Raw genomic sequence first — 22,034 nt, 5'->3', positions numbered from 1 at the left:
ACGCTTGCTAGGCGGCGCTAGTGATGAGACCAAAATAGGTGTGTGTTTCATGGACTTCGTGGAGGCCTATCGTCCCTTCTCTTGAGATCCTCATTCGCCATAAGCTGTGCAATTAGTAGTTAATCAGTCAATTCAGCCAGTAATTTATTGCACCGTTTAACGCGCGATCTGCAGCAGGAAATGCGAGCATGCTAAATCGGTCCTCTCTTCTCTCCCTCTCTCGTTTTCCTCCTCTCCTCTTCTGTCATCCAGTGATCTCCCCGTTCTCCTTACCGATCGTTGTGATCTCCGCGCATCCCTCTGTGGAATGCAATCCTTGTTCCGGAGAAATGGCAGTTCAATCTGATTTCTGCGTCTATCATGATCACTTCTTAATAGGAACTCCCGTCGCCAAGGTAAGACGACAGCGGGCGTGGCATTCCCTTTCAGGGCGATGGGCATATGGCCGTCAAATTCTTCCATAAACATTTTCCTCCAACCACAGGTAGCCATGAAATCGATGCTGAGAGGATAAACGGGTGTTGCGCGCTCGATCTGGCACTGTTACGGATTTGAAGCCGTTTGGCTTCTGTAATCGTCTGATCATTTGTCTTAACACTTCGTGCACAGGGGATGAAGGATGCGAGTCAGAGCAGAGATGGCTTCTCTTCTGTGGAGAAGCTAGTAGGATAGGCAGTGACACAAGCATATTAAGAAGGCGACTTTTTCATTTTGAACACCGTCTGAATTGACTTGGAAATATCTACCGAAAAAGCTGTTTATTTCGCGAATCGAACACAGGACTCATATTCGCAGCCATTAAATTTTGCGAATTTTTTAAATGCTAAAATGCGCGACACGGCTGGTGATAAGCTCGAAACTGTCAGCACGGCCGTTTGATAAAAGCGGAATTACACATGCTCGAGCTGCAAAGTGGTTTGACCCTCGTTAGCACAGAACCACGAAAATAAAGTTTACGATTCCAGCGAAGTCGCAGTTCTTACTCTAGATGTATATTTAATGCACGTTTGGAGTGTTACCTTAACGATTAATTATTCACACTCTGCATTGTCAGGGAGACATCCGGTATGAAGCTTAAGATGATAAACTAAAGACGTGAAACAGAACCCTAGAAAATTACGAGTTACTATTCTATTATAAAGGTCATTGTTTGTTTGTGTACAGACTACAATAATCATCATCATCATCATTACTACGTCGTTATCTTTCACGCAGGGCAAAATAGGTGAACAATGCTAGCTAGAAAACAAAGCGTCCGCGGGGAACCCATTCTCGCGGACTATGGACCAGATGAAAGCCTTAATGAAAATGCTGATATTGAGTGGGTCAACAAGGTAACCCTTTCTCTTATCTCATCGTACCATTATTCAGCACTATACCTAAAAGTTTTTTTTTTCTTTTTAAATACTTCAGGTGTGGGTGCGGCGAGTACTTCGTATGTGTGCGCTGCTTTCCTTGGTTTCAGTCAGCCTCAACACGACCCGAACTTTCGAAAAGCACCCCATCCTTGTGTACGTTACCTTCTGCTGGGATATTTTCGCCACGCTGCTCTTTACCGCCGAGATGATCGCCAAGATGCACATCCGGGGACTCATTACCGTAAGTTTACCGTACTCGTTACCGTATAAGAACAATGCGCGCATAAATTACCTGTTGTGTGCGGTATACGTGCATACGAAGTGAGGATCTTGGTCGCTTCTCGTATAGGGCGAGACGCCATACTTGAAAGACCGCTGGTGTCAATTTGATGCAACGATGGTGTTCTTCCTCTGGATATCAGTTATCCTTCAGGTAAGCTAAAACTGTCGCAGATCGGAATTTGTTAAAGTTTATCTTGTTAACTTTTTTCTAATGGGGTCCGTGAACCAACATGTGAAGCACATTGTGAACTGAAGGCAAATCAATCACGCAATCAATCAATATTTGCTGTTCTATGTTCGCAGTGCACATAACATTGGCTAACAACGTAGGGAATAGTTGCATTTTCATATACTGAGACAGTTATATTTTCTCGCCCATTCCCCAGTCATTTTATTTGCTTATTACTAGTATTATTATTATTTTATTTTTTAACCCATTTTAAGAATTTACCTTTTTTGCAAAGCTCCTAATATCCGATAGCATTTTTTTTTAGATTCATTAGGATGCAGACTAAATAAGAGTGTTACCATTGTTTATCTTTTCTCAAACATTAGGAGTGGAAAATTTCTTCCAGCGGTCTTCCATACCGTGTTCGCTCACCTGATTTCTCCTCAGCGGTTTTTGTCTCGGGTAACACTCCTAATGTACATCGGCTTCTTTTGTTTATTATTTTTTCGCGCGCCCTCAATCCTCTCGAACAAGAATTTGCATTTCCTCCTCACCACCTTCTTTGCCCCCTTTCTATGATGTACATCAGTATAAATATCTGTACCAAGTGTTAAATGTATCGCACCTGATGAAGGACGGACTCCGTCCGAAAGCTTGTACCATAATAAATGTACTATCGTCTTCAATTTTTCTTCTTTTTTACTTATTTTTTGTCTTTATGTTTTTGAACTACTGTCTTGACTGCCCTTCCACGTCTTCTTGCTTCCGACACTAAAAAAAGAAAAAAGAAACCAAAACAGAAAAAAGCAAAGAAGCAACCAATGAACAGAGCGCATGTTTGACTTTCAGGTTTTCGAAATCACGAAAGTGGTTCCTAAGTTCTCGTACCTGTCGATCCTGCGTGCCCCACGACCCCTGGTTATGATCCGGTTCATCCGTGTCTTCCTCAAGTTCTCCATGCCAAAATCAAGAATCAATCAGATATTCAAGTACGACCTATTTTCCCCAACTACTCCTATTAGACTTATACGTACATGATATATAGTTGCGTTCCTGCCAAACTTACGTGGTTGAACTTTCCAGACGTTCGAGCCAGCAGATCTACAATGTGACTCTGTTCTTTCTGTTCTTCATGTCCCTGTACGGCCTGCTAGGTGTTCAGTTCTTTGGCGAGATGAGCAGCCATTGTGTTAGAAATGGAACGATTGCTGAGTAAGTGTTTCAGCAGCCGCATTTACACGAATGTGAACAGAAGGATCCGTGCCGCATTTCCAACGAAGGCCACACGTCTCCGATTGCATGCATGTGCGACCTGTACGGCGCATGGCGATGAAACTTCCTAATCATCGTCATCATTAAAATAAAGTTGTTGTTGTTGTTGTTCTTGAGTGCGGCGTTGAGGTGGTGCCACGCGTGTGCGTGTTTTACGAAACACGAATGTGCTTTAATGTGTTCCATTTTGGTCTGCAGAAAGGTGACTTTAAACGACCTCGCTGTACCAGACGCGTACTGTTCGATGGACAAAGATGCTGGGTATGAGTGTCCTCAGGGAATGGTGTGCACGGAACTAAATCTTCCCAAGAGCATTTCTGGGTTCAATGGCTTCGACGATTTCGGTAAGGCAATTGCGTCATTGCGTGCACGTGACAAGTGTATTCAGCTGCGCAAGCGGCAGTTACGTTATACACACAGAAAAACACACACTTATGAGAGACAAAAGAAAGAGAAGAGGGGGAACGCGAAGATATACGGAACCAATGGATTGTGAATGCGTTCTTAAGTTAGGCTCGCCCGGAGTGCCGCAGTGCCATGCAGACGAAGCAGCTTTAAAGGCGCCGTTTTTTCAGAGCTTCAAAGCTCCGCACGGATACTGGAAGACGCATCCATTTTTCCAAGACCGACATCGTCGTCAACATCGACAACGAAAAATGATGGGGATCAAGGCCGTTTAAAACAGTGACACGTGACCACACCCATGACGCGTTTGCCCCTGTTCCTTTACGTTGTTAACTTACAAGCCCGTCTCCGTTGTTTATACCTACTTATTATGCTACTTTCCGGTGACATAGCGCATGAATTTGCATTTTACAGCTCGGGATTACTTTATATTCTCGTTGAATTAGTATTTAAAATCCTCATCAATATCAAAATTTTGTTTTCATTTCAGCACATAGTTTTTTCACTGTGTACCAAGCTGCCTCCCCAGAAGGGTGGGCTATTTTAATGTACCAGGCCATGGACAGTCTTCCAGCGTGGAGAGCCACATTTTATTTCACGACCATGATTTTCTTTCTCGCGTGGCTCGTAAAAGTAAGCCTTTCCCTGTGTATACCATGGAATGTCGATGCGCGTGTTCATTCATCTGTATCATTTCATGCGCAGAACGTCTTTATCGCTGTCATCACAGAGACCTTCAACGAGATTCGAGTTCAGTTTCAACAGATGTGGGGCGAGAGAGTACAAATTCAAACCGAGTCAACTCCTCAGGTACATCTCTTGCCAATAAATATTTCACCTAACGTGTCGCAAACGTCAATTTAAAAAAAATATGCTTGTTTGAAAATTATGGAGTCGATGGTATTTAGCATCGACGAACTTTCTGCCTCGTACTACAAAATTTTATGAAATTTTAAATTCGAATAAAATTAGTTTCTTGAATGGAACTCCGCAATGTGGTAAGCTAAGGAAACGTTTTTTCAGATTAATTCAAGAAGCGGAAGAAGAAAACGGGGGCTCGCTTTTCTTGTTTACTTCTCACTGTTTTTTTTAAATTTCGTGTTAGCGCCGCGAAGCAACTGTGGCTATGAGCGGCGTACAGACGTGGACGGATGGAGAGAGGACAGCAGGAAGGAGTGGGGAAAAGGGGGTTAGTGTGCGTCCTGGGCCGACTTCAGGGTGAACCGTGCCGGCATTCGTCTGGAAAGTCTTCGGAAAACCCAGGGAAAACCTGACAGACAGCACAGCCAGGTGACATGATTCGAACCCGTGTCACCTCCCAGCCTCGGCGTGGAAAGCGATCATGTTAACCACTATGCCACGGGAGCTGGTACTGTTGTTTTAGATAACTGTTCCTTTGTTAACCTTACACGACTGCGAGTGCAAAGGGAACACGATAAACAGGACAAAAGGACGAAAATAAGCACTCACTTCCAACAAAGCTTCAATGTGCACGAATCTCTTATTTATACAATTTGTCGCAAAGCCCCACCCGTGTACATGTACCATGCACATGTACAGTGGTGGACTAAAGTTTACGGAACATGATCCGGCGCATACCTTCACCAGAGTGACACGCAGCACACGCTAGCAGCGAATGGGACTGTACGGAACCCAGTCACTTGTTTGCGTTAAGACGCGTTAGAACGTTACGTTAACTTTGCAAGTTGCGGCGTTCAGATCAAGAAATTAAATTTACTTCAGCTAAAATTTCATGTGGTACTTCATTAGTTGTGGTACGTGGCGAGCGCTTCCCATAGATAAATGCCGTTGACTCCATAATTTTCAGAGAAGTAGATTCTTAAAGAGACTTTCACGACACGTCAGGCGGAAACTCCCCGTGTGTTCTGCGCAACAATGACTTGCTTTTTTTTTTCCTACGTGAAATTTCCTTCTTTCCAAGATCGTTACGGTTTGGTGTAGGGCTAAATAAACCAAACGAATGCGATTCATACACTTCTAGCTATTAATTCTTTCAATTAACGAAATAAAATGGATCAATGAATTAACTTTAATGTCGCCAAAGTAATCTCTCAAAGCGAACCTCTCCGACAGAGTGCGCCCCCATTTTCGTTTTCTGTAAGTATCTGCATTCACTTTGTTTCCACATATTTCCTACACTAGGTGCTGAAGGGAGATGATTCGGGTTGGAAACTGGTGACGGTGGACGAGAGCAAGGGTCGTGGCAAAGCGCCGCGTTGCCTGCAAGTGGTCATCCACTCCGCCGCTTTTCAAGTGATTGTCATGATGGTGAACGTCGCCAACGCCTTCGTGGCCGCCAGCATCTCATTCGTGCACGATGAACGGCCACGGGAAGATTTTTTCAAGACGTACTACTTCGCGGAGGTAGGTGCCACGCTGGGATTTTTTGTTGGTAGGTCTTAAAACATACCCAGTGTTTTGACGTAGTATTTACTTCTTCTCGATCGTGTACGTGGCAGACACATTAGAAAGATCTGTTTATCGCAGGGCCAAAATTAATAAAGTTAAATCAATTATTTCATTCATTTCATGTATCACTTTTATTGTAATGGTAATGAGATAATCACAGTTAAAATATGTTAACAGCCACCAAAGTAAACATGACACCGAGAGCCTCACGGACATCCCAACGGTGGGAGTCTTTTTAATTAAAAAAAAAATCACATCGTAACAAAACACAATCGACGATTAAAAAAAAAAATCTTGGAGCTCCTCGCATTGCATCCTGTTTGGAGCATTACATCCTGGGCGCTTATTGTCACTGGAAAGAGAGGACAACCCTTTTGCGATTCGTTCTCGCTGACGTTATTGATTTCCCAACAACACCATATATCCTCTGGACGTACGAATAATGTTCTAACGCGTTCGTACGTCCGATGGATATCCTCAGAATGTCCTTCGGACGTACGATTCCGTTAGGATACATCCAGAGGATATTCGGTGTTGCTGGGGTTCATTGTGGACTACGGACAGAGAGAGGAGAAATCCGAACAGTTTGGAGACTTTCAGCTCATCCTGTCCGATCACAAAGATTCCACAGTTCCAGGCGGTGATATGTTCTCTGGAACTTTCTGAAGCCGCCAATTCAAACACGAAATAAAATAGATGTGGCGATCGTTTGGTACTGCTGCTGCTTGCATATGCATGTGTTCGGCAATGACGTCGACCGTCGGATACGGCCGCCGACTCCTTCTTCCGCTGCTGACGAACGATCCTAACCCGTCCCCACTGTGCGAAGACTGGTCCCATACCGAAGGAACGCGCGCACCGAGTCAACTCTCCATAGACGTGCATCCTGTGAGCTGCGTGGTATGGCCGCCGCGAGGCGAATCGAGAAAGCAAGTGGAGAGGGAAATCATAGCGGGAACATTTGCGCTGTGGGAGAGGGCATAGCCTGTTTTTTTTTTTAAATAGACCTCTCCCAGTTTGTAAACAAATGACGTCATAGTGTTCGACAGCGCCACCTGTTTGGTAGAGTTCAACTATGCGAAGCTAGGGGCGAACAAGGTCGCCCCCGAAAGCCATGGTCTTGTGGGGATTACGATGGTCCCTGAAAGGGATGCGACCTTCGGTCCTACTTTCCTTTCAATTGGAGGCATCGAACAAGTGCCCATTCGTGGAACCCAGCCGTCACCTTCCGATTTGTTTCGGTTTCAGTCTGTCTACCAACGTCATCATGACGTTTCTCGGATAGAGGTATATTCCGTGTTAGCGCCGCGATGCAACTATGGCTATGAGCGGCATACAGACGTGGACAGATGGAGAGAGGGCAGTAGGAAGGAGTGGGGGACAGGGGGGTTAGTATGCGTCCTGGGCCGACTTCAAGGGAACTGTGTCGACATTCGTCTGGAAAGTCTGCCAGGATGGGATTCGAACCAGCTTCACCTCCCAGTCTCGGCGTGGAAAGCGATCATCCTAACCATTATGCCACGGGAGCTGGTGGGCTGAGCTGGGAGCTGGGAGCCTGTCCTTGGCGTGAGGGAGGTATAGGGGAAGCACCGCTTCGGGGGTCAGACAACCTGACAACGCGAACTTTCTCCTACCGTTCAAATGCGTACTCCGTAAAAAAAAAAAAAAAAAAGTGAAGAATAAACAGCAGGGTGATGTCTGAAGTAAAATTCCAATGACTGCTATTTAACGCTATATATGCGCTCGGAAAACCTGCCGAAGTTGTTCCATACGAAAGATAATCTTACTTTCCAGATCGGCTTCACAATATTCTTCGATCTGGAAGTGTTAGTGAAAATATGGTGCCTTGGATTTCACGGGTATATCAAGCGCTCTCTGCACAAGCTTGAGTTCCTGCTCGCCGTAGGGACTACGCTTCATCTGATTCCAGATTTCTTCACGTCAGAGCTCACGTATTTTCAAGTAAGGGCACACCGAGAATTTCACGATACAAAGGCTTAGTCTGACGTTCGACTACCTACTCAGGTTCTCAGGATAGTCCGCCTCATAAAAGCATCACCAGTACTCGAAGACTTCGTTTACAAGGTACCGTACTTGATTTCCAGTACCAAAAGGTATCACGGGCCGTGCAGTACTTCATTGGCTAAAACACAGTCCTGGTATCCCGGCGTGCATGCCTCTGCAAGCGTGTGTTTTTCGGTCTGTCGCAGATTTTTGGACCCGGGAAAAAGTTAGGAAGCCTGATTATATTCACTATGTGTTTGCTGTTGATCACGTCCAGTATCAGTATGCAGCTGTTCTGTTGCCTTTCGGACTTCATGAAGTTTGAGTCCTTTCCGGAGGTCAGTATTGAATGGTGAAGAGGATACCTGTGCGAAGAAAAAGTTCTTACTTGCTTTCCTTCATTCAGGCATTTATGTCAATGTTTCAAATTCTAACACAAGAAGGATGGGTGGAAGTCATGAACGAAACCATGCTAAGAACGAGCAAAACGATTGGCCCCCTTGTAGCCATCTACTTCATTTTATATCACTTGTTTGTGTCACTGGTAAGTAGTGTCGATAACCTTTTAAGAACCTACCCAGAGAAAAATCCAACCGTTAACCATTTTCGAAAAATCCACGTAAATAAATGTGCAATACTCATAGTGTTTCCTCCCCCCCACCTTTTTTTTTTGTGACGCTCTGACTCCAAAATTCTGTCCGTAGATTGTCCTCAGCCTCTTCGTTGCTGTCATCCTGGACAACTTAGAGTTGGACGAAGATATTAAAAAATTGAAACAGGTAATCAATTTTTTAAAAGTACAAACATAGCTTCCTGACATGACGATCGATGTGATATCCAGCTCAAGGCACGAGAGCAAAGCGCAGGCATTACAGAGGGGCTTCCTATTCGCCTGCGCTTTTTTGAAAAGTTTTCTGATAGCCCACAGATGACAAGACTTCATAGAGCACCCTCGGAGTTTGGAGTGCCCAAGGTAAGAGTACACTTCAGCTATCGCACGTACTTCTTCCTTCGGGATGTGTACGACGTTTCTCAGCAACATCTTCGAGCTCTTTTGATAAAAAAAAAAAAAAAAAATCTACATGGAAACTAAGCAGTCTATTCAGAATGCTTTGTGACCTTAACGGCCCTTGTAGCCTAGTGTTTACATAAAACTGAAACATCTGGACCTCACATATGCTCCAGATGCTCTTCAATATTACACTCTGGCTTCCGATGACCCCCGATGCTCTTTTCGGTGGTATGTTTTCACCACTCACTATTACCACATTTTGTTCTGCATACCACAGCCACCCTAGGGCACCTCAACTGTTCCGTGAACAACCCGTACTTGACTCGTTTCACTTCAAATTCATACCAGTCATCTGATGTCTCACTGCAAATGCAGTTGGGAGCTGCACCCCATGTCACCATCATCATCTATTTGTTCTTGTTGCCTGGCCATAGCTTGTGATGTGTTGTGATGATTAATAATGATGATGTCTAATACAACGATCATGTGTCCTTTAGGGCGATGGGGCTTTGGGGAACCCCACTCACAATTACGTTTGTTTTAGAGATGGCACGATCTTTTTTCACGTAATCTGAAGTACTTCGAGTCGGGGAGCATGCCCTTAAATGTATCTATCTCTTTACGATCCTAAGGTTCGGGAGAGCTTTATGCGTCAATTTGCTGAGGAGTTGCCAGAAGAGTGTCCCGAGCTGAAGAAGGTGGACCTTCCAGACAGTTTGGTGACTTACCGCAAGCGTCCGCCCATACACCTGCTGTCTTCCCCTAGCAAGGTGCGCAATGCTGCGAGCCTGCTCAAGAAAGTCAGCGTCACTGGTATTGTCCTGTGAGTGCGTTTCCTTATTAATGGTGTTCGATAATCATTAACATGTCTGTATGCTATAACGTTAACATTACTCACAGTAGGGAGATCTAGATTAAGGTACCCAAGCTCTTTGAGGCCCCAAAGAAACAAGGGGTAGTCACTATGTATGGCCAGAAGCCAAACAATGTCTTCTTGTTTCCGACTGGCGCGCCAGAGTGCATGGGTACCATATTCTAGCAGTACCCATTAATGATTTAATAATGCTGCTACTAAATGGATGTCGTTGGCAGTGACTCAAATAACCAGCGACTTCTAGATGGGGAATCAGGCCCGATTCCGAATGTGAAGGGCCAGAAGCAACCGATGAGACTGGATCGCAGGTACGTTCAAAAGACGTCGTGTGTAGAAAAAAAAGAAGAAGAAAAACATGTCTTACGGGTATGAAGTGAACTGGGTACGCGTTCATCTCATACAGAATGCAGTCTTCAAATTTCAATATCCAAACTCAAAAAGGAGGGTACGAAGCACTGACCCTTACGGCGTGTAAGGCTGGATGTCGCATCCAAGCTGGCACTTCTAAGGAGCGTGAAGAGACAGGAAACACAACACCTTGCGTCTTTCCGTCCCGGTAGAACTTTCTACATACTGCAAATTATAGCGCCCTGTTTTTCTTCATTGTTCGTAACTTACGTTTGGCAGACGTTTCAAGCTGTTTTTGCTTACCAAATGCTAGTTATGGACAACTTGAGGATCAGGCTGCCATTGGCTTAACGTGCTTCCGGTTACTTCATGCTGGCGGATAGATGTAACATCAAGCCTTATAAATACTAAGTGTTACTGGGAGAGACTAGGTACTTGCTCTTTTGAGCCTCGCTTCGCTATGTCATTCTTTGAATCGACGTCCTGCTGAGGAAAGCAGTATAAGCGGCGTAGAGCTGACTTTCGCGTGTCATCACCTAATACGATACAACATATTACAAATGTCGTGCATCACTAGTGTAATAAACTTAGCAGTGACAAGAGAGTAGCACGGAAGCAGTGTCCTCACAAAGCCTCTGTACTTGTCTAATATTAACCCAAGAACGTCCAGTTAACCACCGTCTACTACTTTCTTTCATCGTCTCAACGCCCTAGGTTGCACATTTCAGGGCATCAATTTGTAGCCTTGATGTTCCTGTCGAACAGAAAGGGAAGCATTCGGACTAGCACACTAAATGGCTTTTGTTTTAGCTAGTAGTCCTTGGTCGTCCACTAATAGTCATTGACGATGCATTGCCCGAGATGATTTCTGATTAATTACATTTCATACATTATAATTACATACGTAATCATGATTTGTGATAATACAGGTGATACAATGTGATTTGTACGAGATGTGTGAATTTTTCCAAACTGTCCTCCATGCGGATTAATATAAGTGGCACATTGTGTACAGCAGCTAAGCAGTCTCTCTCCAGTGTGTAATCGGTGTAACCCTGGTGCGACAGGTTTTCCCGTTCTCGGAGCATGCGACGCTCCGTCCGTGGGTCTGTAAAGATGAAGCAGACCTACGATCACCTGAAGGAGAATGGGGACATGGGTTCCGTAAACGCCGCAACATCTGGGCGCAGTCTCCACGATTTTGACATCAAGATGCTTCAACAGAAGAGACAACAAGCCGAGATGAAACGGTACTTGAAAGCATTCCTACCCCCTGTTCTCGGCTATTAGCTTCACGTATTTAAGCTCAACTTGAAGCTTAATTTAAACTATTTATACGGAAGAAGTGTCATGTCCTCAGAATCCTACCGAATTTATGCCATTGCAATTAATGTGCCTCGCAATGCGTTGTCCCACAAGATTACTTCCTTATGTGACGTGGAAGCATCATAAACTTAATTTACAGCTTTGAGAAGTACGTATGACGTCATAGGGTGCAAAATGTGATATGCGTTTGGCAACATTGCTCCTCGAAGGTTGGTTTCCGTCTCCACACCACAGTTGCTAGTAGTGTTCCAACGTGGGGTGAAGAGCGGATACCGAAAAGGTGCGCGTGCTGTTGCTATAGGAGACAGACGCCTGAGCTTGCAGTGACATCACCTACTCTCGGAGAATCCGAAACTATTGAGTTTTGCGGTTTCTTTCGAAAATTCTTGAAAGCGCATAATGTTCATTTATGTTTTGCGTACTGAGTCTTTCAGTGAGGTTGATTCGTAATACGAAATAAAATAAACACACATTTTTAGTCCGTAGTGGAATCTCAAAGACGTTGTAGGTTTGCTCTCAGAAGTGACCTTGCAAAATTACATAAAGTGTATTTACACGCTTAATCGTTGTGCATTTGATGAACTGCGTTCTCTCATTTCCTGTAGAAACCAAAGAGAAGACGACCTACGGGAGAATCATCCATACTTTGACACACCCCTGTTCGTCGTCGGTCGCGAGAGCAAGTTCCGCAAGATCTGCCAGACGATTGTCTATGCCCGGTACGACCCTCGCTTCCGGGATCCCATTACGGGCCAGGAGAGAAAAATCAAGTACAAATCTATGCAGTGAGTATTACATAGTTGCACATTATCACGAAAGCACTGAGTGTTACGTAGGCAGCGGCTCGTTGACACGTACAGGAGCGCATTGCGACACAGTTCGATATTTTATAGTATAGTGCAAAAACAGAGAGTTGGGTACGTATGGTTGTGGTATTCAAATGTTCTAGAAGCATTTTTGCTTTGAAAGGACGTAAAAAAGATTGCCTGCATCTTCTAGTGTTGCACTGGTGTGCTTCGCAATTTGAGTGTCGCAGTGCGGCCGTTTTCCTGCACTTTCGTAACGATCCTAGAAACGCGAACTCAGGAAACTAGAAAGTGTTGCCTTCAACTTCAGAAGGCCATCTAACAAGACCAATATAGTAAACAACGGTACCCCGTATTCACCGAAAGGCAATGTAAAGCTCGCCATTCAGCAAATACGTGGAGCCGCGCAGGTGGCGTTCCCTTTAAACCCCAACAACACCGAATATCCTCTGGATGTATGAATAATGTCCTAACGCATTCGTACGTCCGAAGGATATTCTGAGGATATCCATCTGACGTACGAATTCGTTAGGACATTATTCGTACGTCCAGAGGATATTCGGTGTTGTTGGGGAAGCTTTCTTCAGCGTAGAGCCCCCAAAAAGAACTGCAAGAAGAAGAATGTCAGTGGACGCAGCAGGGCGAGTCCTACGTGGTTCGACTAAACAGTACTGAGGAGGACGCTCATAGGACATTTGAAGAGTAAGATTCCCAGACTTCCCACTGAACCACGCGTGGCATGAAAAGCAGTTCCATCACCGCCACCACCTGAACCATTCGCGATGGTTCCAAAGTGCATCTGTGGCGCAGTGCTCAGTGCCCATTGTCTAGCAGTGTCCCTACCTTAATTTCTATCCGTTGTTCCCGTCACGTAAGGCATCGTGTATTCCGTTTCTCTAACGGAAGACTCTATGAGAGCACGTTACGAGAGCGCGTTGCCTCGAGTGGCCTCTTAGACATGAGGCTATATATACCACGTCACTCAAACCTTGCACCAGCTCTTTCTTCTGCGAAGTGTTCCGATGAGCAACGACCTTACTCCTCGCAGTAATCTGCTTGGCCTGGTGACGTATCTGGACTGGGTGATGATCTTTGTGACCACTCTCTCTTGCGTTTCTATGATGATGGAAACTCCAACACGAAGAGTTATGAACACACCCATGCTTCAGGCAAGTCATCGTCAAACTAATTCTGCAACGTATCGAACTAGCCTGTTTGCTATGCTTGCAGATTGCGGAGTACGTTTTTGTGGTGGCCATGAGCATCGAACTCACTTTGAAAACGCTTGCCGATGGACTCCTTTTCACGCCCAAGGCTCTGATCAAAGATGTGGGAGGAATTGGTGATGTGTTTATATACATAGTACGTACGAGGGTTTCTATTGGTTGTTTCCGAGTGGTTGCCCATACTGACCCCCAACCTGTGCGTTCAAAGCTACCCATGACACCAACACCTTGGTGGCATGCTGCAAGCTGCGAAGACATTTGTGTGGTAGAGGTTAAATGCATGGTACCGTGGGCTGTTGGGCTAGTTGGCTTCATGCGTTTTGAAGGACTTAGCGCAGTGAACACTGGGCTCGAGACACAGGAGGCATAAACAGAGAGCGCCTATCCTGCCTATATCTTCTCTGTCTCGTGTCCAGCGTTCCTTGCGCTGAGCTCTTCAAAAGACATGGGTGTCTCATCGACACGAAGGACGCACCCCTCATCGGCGGTCGCCTCTATATAACGATACCAACACTGGTGTGTGAAATGTTCAGGTGAGCCTCGTGTTCCTGTGCTGGATGCCGAGTAAGGTTCCACCGCAGTCCGGCACGCAGCTGCTGATGCTGCTGCGCTGTGTGCGTCCACTGAGGATTTTCAGCCTCGTGCCGCACATGCGCAAGGTCGTCTGTGAGCTCTGTCGCGGCTTCAAGGAGATATTATTGGTAAGCGTAGACATTGCTTCTTCTTCTTTCGGTAAACGTCCACTGTGTTCTAGAAACCAAATAGGAATGATTTCAGAATAAGCGGATGCGTAAGGTTCCACCACAAATTAAAGGCAATTTTTTTTGTTCCAGGTGTCCATTCTATTGATTGTTCTGATGTTCGTATTCGCTTGCTATGGGGTGCACTTATTCGGAGGAAGACTGGCACGCTGCAACGACCCAGATATCAAGACAAGAGTAAATATACAACCTTCATGCCCTGAAGCCGGTGGCAGATATGTCTTGTGCTTTCCTAGGCCCTAAAGGGAAATAGATCGCTCTCTGAACATCAATTTGTAGATTATTGTTTCCACGGCTCGTGCATTTCCTTTCTTGCCGAATCGCTGCTTCACTTTTCGGAGACTTTAGCGGTATTGTTTATTACACGCCTTACCAATCATTGGCGTCCACCACGTTTTAAAATACCCGCGCGGAGAGACGTATGCGGCGTCAAGGTGACGACATCGTGACGACACGAGGGTGTTCCCTTGGCGCCTGGCGTCACGCCACGCGCGTTGGCGAAGGGATTTTCCTGCTTGCTCCTCCCCTACGGATAAGCTGCTGGCTCTCAGGACAAAATACGCATAACTCTGGAAATATTTCGATTTCGAGCGATGGGGCTCATTGGGGACTTGTTTGTAGTCCTGCTAAACGTATTTATTTCAATTGCTTTAGGGAGCGAACTGTCCTTGGCTTAAATAGACGTGTCTTTGAGTCTTCGTTACACGTACTTATTTGTGGTCCCACGATTTCAGAGGGAATGCGTTGGATTCTTCATGCGCAAGGTCTTTGTTACCAAAATGAAGCTCCAGCCTGCAGAAAATGACACCTACCCTGTAATCCTGGTGCCTCGTGTTTGGTACGTTCAACTTTTACGGAGTGGTTCCCACGGACTCTTAAAAATATCGCGTAGCTCGTTATATTCAACGAATTTCCGCAACACCACGAAGCAGGCAACGGCCATGCACACACTTTGACGCAAATCGCGGTACAATATACATATAAAACTCAACGAGTGCAGTGCTTTCATGAAGACTTTCCCACCACGTTTTCCCCTCAGGGCTAATCCGAGGAACTTCAACTTCGACAATATCGGGAACGCGATGCTGACGTTGTTCGAAGTGCTTGCCCTTGAAGGCTATACAGATGTCTACGGCATAATTATTGATCGCGCCAGCACAGTGAGTCCGTCTTCAAGACAACGCATGCGGTTTTTGGCGAACCAATCTGCACGTAGCCTGAATGCCACACACTAAACTTGGCTCACTAAATTTTCGATAAACCGTGAACAGATGTGCCAGCGGTCGTCGTATGGGCTTTTTCAGAAACAAAAGGACCTAATGTACCTAACAATTCAGCCCAGCAGCCATCGGGGACGGAGCACTCTACGTCGTTGCAACCAACCGAACCTTTTGTTAGCACTCGTGCATCCTGATTTCCAATATTTTTTTTAAATTGTGCCTAATTAATTGATTAAATGAGAGTAGTTAGCTAAGTTTTAAGCTGGGTTTAAGGGGGCGTGCGACCTCTCTTGCTCTGAGATTTGAGGAGTCACGTGTAGGACGACACTCAGCAGTAACGAGCATCCCTCAGGTAGCATTTCTTGCAACGCGGCCTGTTACTTTGTGGGGCGCCTTCCTAACTTACATTCGTTGGCACATCTGTTACAGCTTTCATTTGAAAGCAATGTTGCCTCTTTCTCAATACTCAACTCAAATGTCTGCCTAAACCCGCACTAAACTTCAACTAACCTACAACTTTCGAAATCGCCACTGAATTAATACAATGAACACCTTCTTTTACAGCAGTGAAGTTATCCGTATATGGGATGAACTAAATTGCGATTTCACTAGAGCTTTGTTGTATTTTGCGCAGAGAGACTGATTCTCGAGGATTTTCATACAACATAATCGGTAAACGTACCCCTTCAAGGAAAACGTCGAGCATTCAGAAATCTCGAAGTGTCTCAGCGTTTTAGAAGCTGGATAGCAGAGGTACACTGACAATATAATACTTTAAGTGGCGGTACTAGGTGGTATAATCTTAAAGATTTTGACGTCACATAGACAAGGTAGAATGTACTTTACGAATACATTAAAATGAACGGGGCGTGATATTCAAACGTCCTGTCATAGCTCGAAATCCGTTCGCAATGGTGCGGCCACCGTCAAGGTATAGACAGACATGTGAAGGAAGGAAATAGGTCACTTCGGAGTCCTAAACTTATTTCCAAATATCATTGCTTTGTACCTAAAGTAGAATAGATGCCATACAAATAACATGAACCCCGCCATCCAATAGCGTAACCCAGTTACATAATGGTGCAGTAGTTATAGAAGCAGACCTCTGCTCGTAGATATTTTTTTTTTCTAACGGTCAATATTCTTTACGTTGTACGACAACGTTACACGTTAACGTTGTACAAGAGAAATGTTTGTCTCTCCTGCCCTCCTTCCTTAGGGCAAACCCTCGCAGGTTCAACTTTGACAGTATTGGCAATGCGATGCTCGCACTTTTCGAAGTGCTTTCGTTCAAGGGATGGCTTGACATTCGTGATGTCCTGCTACATAGGCTTGGTCCTGTAAGTGCTTCTTCTCTACACCACTGCTGCTGCTGCTTTTCTGGCTCTTTTTTTGGACGCTTGCTTGTTGCTTCGTCTGTAACGCAGTTTGTTTGTGCATTTAGCGCAGATTGTCGCGGAGCCATTTTTTCTTTCTTTCAACGACTGTATGGAATGGAGTATAGCGCGTTGCTGTCCAGTAACTGTTCACGCCTTCTTTGTGAAACTTTTAATTTTTAGGTCCATGCGATCTACATCCATATTTTCGTGTTCCTCGGGTGCATGATAGGACTGACGCTCTTTGTGGGCGTTGTTATTGCAAACTACAGTGAGAACAAGGTAAGCTCGCGTGTTTTCGCTCTACGCGCGGTTTTGAATGCATTGTAAAATCATCTTTTATTTAGGGAACAGCTTTGCTAACTGTCGATCAGAGGAGATGGTGTGACCTCAAGAAGAGATTAAAGATAGCCCAACCTTTGCACTTACCACCAAGGCCCGATCACCACAAGTTCCGAGCCTTTATCTACGATATCACCCAAAATATTCTCTTCAAGAGGGTAATAGCCATGCTAGTCATGGCCAACAGCAGCCTTCTTTGTGTTAGCGTAAGTCTTTTCCCGCAATTGCTTATCGGCATCCAGCCGAGACGAATGGGGAGGTCACGTGACCTAACCAGTCACGTGACATAACTCTCGGGACTCTACCAAGTGACCGTTTAACTAGGACCTGCAAGCCTGCATGTTTACGTAACATGATATAGGGTGAGGCTATATACACTATGCGAGTATAGGTCAGCTATCTGCGCAGCTCCCCAGTTTCTCTCTCTCCCCCATTGCTCGTGGAGCGACCTCATTGATCGCTCTCGCAAATACGGGGGCACCATTTCAAGGTGAGCCGCACGTGGTTTCTTCTATGGACACATGCAGGGTCTACGAACACATACCCCTTATTGCTGCCTTGTGAGTGAACACACGCTTGGTCACGTGGTTTCTGAAAAGCCCACAAACGTCGCCCGCAGTGTATGTCCGTCCGTAACAGCCGCGGAGAAGAAGGAAGAAGTGACAATGGCGTCAAAACGAGTGCAGGGCGCCCGAAGATGCACCCGCTTGCACGAACGTTGGGCAGATTCCTCAGCGGTGTCCTCAGTAGCTTCGATAGTGCTCTGAGCCCGCGCTACAGTCCTCAACGCTGCTGTCAACGTAAAGCACTGCCTAAGCTGCTGAGGATGGCACTGAGGCAGGCAATTTTCATTGTCCAGCTAATAACGTTGGTTGACCCTCATTCGTGTCATTTGATTCATTCGCAGTCGAGGACAAATTAACCTCCCCCCCCAAAAAAAAAACATGCTGGAATTTCACCTCATTGGTCATTACATACCGCATTGAAATAGCTGTTCTGGAATAACTAATAATTGAAATAGCTGCGTTTAAATAATAAAAACTGACGCTAGAGTTCCCGGAACGGTATTAAAAATGAACAGTGAATTTCGCTAGATGCCGTGGTCTATCGCACCTTTGCAGTTATCGTGGCGTCAGGGTTTTTATCGTTCTAATACGCACAGCTAACGAAAACAAAAGCTTGGACTAAATTGAACTGAATGGAACTGGCAAACGCACATTTACATGGAGTGGTCATTCTTACAGTGGAAATCGGATGAACCTCATACGATCCCGCTTGCGACAGTCTCTGCCGGATTTACGATTCTATTCACTGTTGAGGTAACTAAGGGTATTTCTCTCACTGTCACACGAATGTGTGAGAATTCACGTTGTGCCTTCTCGCTTCAGGTTACCATGAAGAATATTGCGTTCACGCCCAGGGGATACTGGCAAAGCAGGAGAAACCGCTATGATCTGTTCGTCACATTTCTTGGCGTCATCTGGGTGATCATGCACTTCATGATGATGGTGAGTAATGGTGGTGATGATGATGATGATATCGAAAGAGGAAGCGTGGCCAGAATGGCCGCAGATCGTGATGAGAGACCTTTATTCTACGAACGCTTTTGCAATGCATATCAAGGCCTTATTTGTTCAGCTACATCACTTAGCGAGTTCAAGCAACGACTGACATGCGATGATCCTATGGAAATGCGCATGCTCTTTGTTCTTTTTCTCTTCTCTTTCTCTCCCTCTTTGTCTTTACACACTCTTCGAAAAAAAGGGTGGAGCAGTTACACCTTTTAGGAGGTAATAGTTCTCGCATATGTTGTGCCTAGGAGGTTGCAAAGTTCCACCTGCTACCTCACTATCTGCCACGAATGGTATGGGGTTACCGCTTCTGATTCGCTGATTCGGTGAACAAGGGGGGCGTACGCCTTTTGTAGCAATTTGGATATATATGATAATTGATTTTACCACCCTTTTACTTCCTTTACCAGACGCTATGTTGACCTAGGTGGTAACTATAGAAGTTACCACCTTTTCACACCATTTTTTCTTAGAGTGCAGTCCGCTCTGTGTGTGTTACCTTTAACGTCCACTTACGTCCAATGTACTACCTCATGGTGTTCCGTTTAAATATTTTAACCTTTCACGCTATCTTCATTGTGCACTGTAAAGCGTAATGTGCAGTTGCCACGCCCTTCCCGTCGGAAACGTTGCTTCATAAATGTGACGATACTTCAGCTACGAGCCATTCAAATAACTAAAATGAGAAAACAAGTTTCAGAAAGCATGCCACACGCCATTCACGTGTTTAGCATTGGATCGGACCGTGTGGATTATAAAACGTAAAATGTATTAAAATTAAGCTAGAAATCTTTAGTACTCTGCGTAGGTATATGTAAGGTAAGAGCAAACAATATTGGTAAAGAGCGAGCTGCGGGTCGCTTTACCGCCAGCAGGAGCGCAAGTCAATTGAATGATAAGAGAATCAAAATGTGTAGGTTAAAGGACTGACAGTGCTCTCTCTTGTTCTGTACTTTCAGGATGACTTCAGCAACTCATTTGGATTCGTTGTTGTTATTTTGCGTTTCTTCACAATTACCGGTAAACATGTGAGTAGTCACACTGTTGACACCGTGCTTATCCGAAAAATGAATACAACGACGCAGGGCTGCGCGAATAGTAATTTTGAAAACGAGGCAAATAGTTCTGCACCTGAAGCAAATACGAAGCGAATAGTTATGTACGTGAAGCGAACACGAAGCAAACAGTGATGTACCTGAAGGAAATGCGAAGCGAATAGTTATGAACCCGAAGCGAATACGAAATAGTGATGTACCTGAAGCAAATACGAAGCGAACTGTTATGTACCTGAAGCAAATATGAAGCGAATAGTTATGTACCTGAAGCAAATATGAAGCGAATAGTTATGTACCTGAAGCAGATTCGAAGCCAATAGTGATGTACGTGAAGCAAATACAAAGCGAACAGTGATGTACGTGAAGCAACTAGAAAGCGAACAGTTATGTACGTGAAGCAAATAGAAAGCGAACAGTGATGTTCCTGAAGCAAATGGGAACCGAAGTTATGTACTTGAAAGAAATACGAAGCGAATAGTTACGTACCTAAAGCAAATACGAAGTGAAGAGTTCTGTACCTGAGGCAAACACGACGCGAATAGTTATGTACCTGAAGCAGACACAAATCGAATAGTGATATATCTGAAGCAAATACAAAGCGAATAATTACACATCAGAACCGAACAGATGTCCAGCGCATGTAGTGCATGCGGATCCTTGTGTGAAGCAGCACTCTCTTCTGGTATTTTAGGCTTACGAGCGCAGCTCGGATTCGGGATTCGAAAACAGAATTCCGTATACAGTTCGTAATTAGAATCGAATATATAATTATTCGCTTCGTTATTCGAAAAATACAAATATATTCACACAGCCCCAAAACGTCAATCTCAGCGAGAATCTACATTGTTTTTCCTTTTCCTTTATGGGTAGAATTCTATTCTGGCGACATCCTTTACCTGAAGCAAGGAATATGGTAACTTGTGTTTCTCTGAACGCAGGCCACCTTGAAGATGTTAATGCTGACCGTGGTGGTTTCAGTCTACAAAAGCTTTTTCATCATCATGGGCATGTTCCTTCTGATCTTGTTTTATGCACTTACTGGAGTCATCCTTTTTGGAAACGTCAAGTTTGGAGAACACATTGGGAGGTGAGCATCCATAATTACAACTAATTAATAAGTACGTGTACATCTACTCCAAATTACACGTAGTCTCCCCTGGCACAGCTCATATTTTGATATCAAGGATAAGCATGGTCACACAGATATCAAGAAGGCCTCGCTGTTGTTAAATAGAGTTTGCCAATCTTTACACACTTCTTATCATCAACCATAATTTGGAGATACAAATGAATTGAAGTATTTCAGTCATTAATTCCCAATCTAACCCAGCATCATTTTGAATTAAAATGAGTCCATCATCTATGCACCTTCTGTACCATTAATGTGATTTGTAACTGTTATACTTGTTTCAGTTATAATCCTGTTATTTCGTAGAACGTCCAACGGTACATACCAAACATTGAAGGAAGGATTGATATGAATACCACACATAACTGAATTCCGTATAGGATCCACCATACAAAGGTCACTGCATTGTTTCAGCCGTCATATCATACCACGTCGTAGAGTTCACGAATCAATGTCTCAGTTACACAAACTTTACAATATTTCTTATAATTTATCCCTAATTAACTGCTAAAATGTTTCCGACAACTTACATTCCAAAATTCAATGAGCACAGGTACGTAAATAACTCGTACATATTTCTTTCTCATGTATGAGGGTATGCCTTTCTATATGCTGCCTGCTTAGTTAACACTAGATGCATATGAGCATTATTATATCTAATACCACGGTCACACGGGCAGTCTTCAACGACCATTGAGATCGATGACCATTGAAAATGCAGGTAGCACTCCCTAGCGTGTCATGTGTCAACCTATCAAGAAACATTGGGTCCAATGCTCGTTGAGAAGTTGACGCGTTACCCGCTTGATGGCGCTACGCGCATTTTCAATGGTCGTTGGTTTCAACGGTCATTGGAAACTGCCCGTGTGACAGGGTTATAACACTTGCATCGTACTCCTTTATGCAACGTCCACATTTAGAAATATATGCCATGTTTCAAACATGAATCTCTTCAACTGTTCGCTTGAATTATCGTTATGGCATGTTTCCTTCGTGTCATGCAACAACGCTTTAGACTTCTTTGAGGTTGCAAAATGCGATAGAACTTGTAGCACGTCAAAAGACTGA

At 44.6% G+C, this 22,034-nt stretch overlaps 1 protein-coding gene across 5 annotated transcripts in view; it reads left to right on the top strand.

Annotated features, from left to right (window-relative positions):
• Nucleotides 1-229: 229 nt before the first annotated feature.
• The window catches only part of LOC135366800 (sodium leak channel NALCN-like), a 30,199-nt gene continuing 8,394 nt past the window's right edge, over nucleotides 230-22,034 (top strand). For 3 of the 5 annotated variants that reach the window (XM_064599719.1, XM_064599720.1, XM_064599717.1), the window contains exons 1-32: nucleotides 230-395; nucleotides 1,216-1,334; nucleotides 1,414-1,599; nucleotides 1,708-1,791; nucleotides 2,659-2,798; nucleotides 2,893-3,021; nucleotides 3,280-3,425; nucleotides 3,977-4,119; nucleotides 4,192-4,296; nucleotides 5,650-5,871; nucleotides 7,711-7,878; nucleotides 7,942-8,001; nucleotides 8,127-8,258; nucleotides 8,327-8,464; nucleotides 8,625-8,699; nucleotides 8,762-8,893; nucleotides 9,565-9,755; nucleotides 10,025-10,114; nucleotides 11,222-11,404; nucleotides 12,086-12,265; nucleotides 13,335-13,455; nucleotides 13,517-13,648; nucleotides 14,046-14,213; nucleotides 14,346-14,450; nucleotides 15,008-15,111; nucleotides 16,713-16,833; nucleotides 17,053-17,151; nucleotides 17,217-17,417; nucleotides 18,456-18,530; nucleotides 18,600-18,719; nucleotides 19,742-19,810; nucleotides 20,776-20,924. In XM_064599719.1, coding sequence (XP_064455789.1) covers nucleotides 1,233-1,334; nucleotides 1,414-1,599; nucleotides 1,708-1,791; nucleotides 2,659-2,798; nucleotides 2,893-3,021; nucleotides 3,280-3,425; nucleotides 3,977-4,119; nucleotides 4,192-4,296; nucleotides 5,650-5,871; nucleotides 7,711-7,878; nucleotides 7,942-8,001; nucleotides 8,127-8,258; nucleotides 8,327-8,464; nucleotides 8,625-8,699; nucleotides 8,762-8,893; nucleotides 9,565-9,755; nucleotides 10,025-10,114; nucleotides 11,222-11,404; nucleotides 12,086-12,265; nucleotides 13,335-13,455; nucleotides 13,517-13,648; nucleotides 14,046-14,213; nucleotides 14,346-14,450; nucleotides 15,008-15,111; nucleotides 16,713-16,833; nucleotides 17,053-17,151; nucleotides 17,217-17,417; nucleotides 18,456-18,530; nucleotides 18,600-18,719; nucleotides 19,742-19,810; nucleotides 20,776-20,924 — 4,070 coding nt within the window. In that variant the 5' untranslated portion in view covers nucleotides 230-395; nucleotides 1,216-1,232. Of the gene's footprint in view, nucleotides 396-1,215; nucleotides 1,335-1,413; nucleotides 1,600-1,707; nucleotides 1,792-2,658; nucleotides 2,799-2,892; nucleotides 3,022-3,279; nucleotides 3,426-3,976; nucleotides 4,120-4,191; nucleotides 4,297-5,649; nucleotides 5,872-7,710; nucleotides 7,879-7,941; nucleotides 8,002-8,126; nucleotides 8,259-8,326; nucleotides 8,465-8,624; nucleotides 8,700-8,761; nucleotides 8,894-9,564; nucleotides 9,756-10,024; nucleotides 10,115-11,221; nucleotides 11,405-12,085; nucleotides 12,266-13,334; nucleotides 13,456-13,516; nucleotides 13,649-14,045; nucleotides 14,214-14,345; nucleotides 14,451-15,007; nucleotides 15,112-15,312; nucleotides 15,434-16,712; nucleotides 16,834-17,052; nucleotides 17,152-17,216; nucleotides 17,418-18,455; nucleotides 18,531-18,599; nucleotides 18,720-19,741; nucleotides 19,811-20,775; nucleotides 20,925-22,034 lie in introns of all 5 variants that reach the window. The other 2 variants (XM_064599718.1, XM_064599721.1) reach the window with 2 other exon arrangements.

This window comes from Ornithodoros turicata, chromosome 8 (genome assembly GCF_037126465.1).
Source record: "Ornithodoros turicata isolate Travis chromosome 8, ASM3712646v1, whole genome shotgun sequence".
Lineage (NCBI taxonomy): Eukaryota > Metazoa > Arthropoda > Arachnida > Ixodida > Argasidae > Ornithodoros > Ornithodoros turicata.
This window is presented reverse-complemented; position numbering and strand designations above follow the sequence as displayed.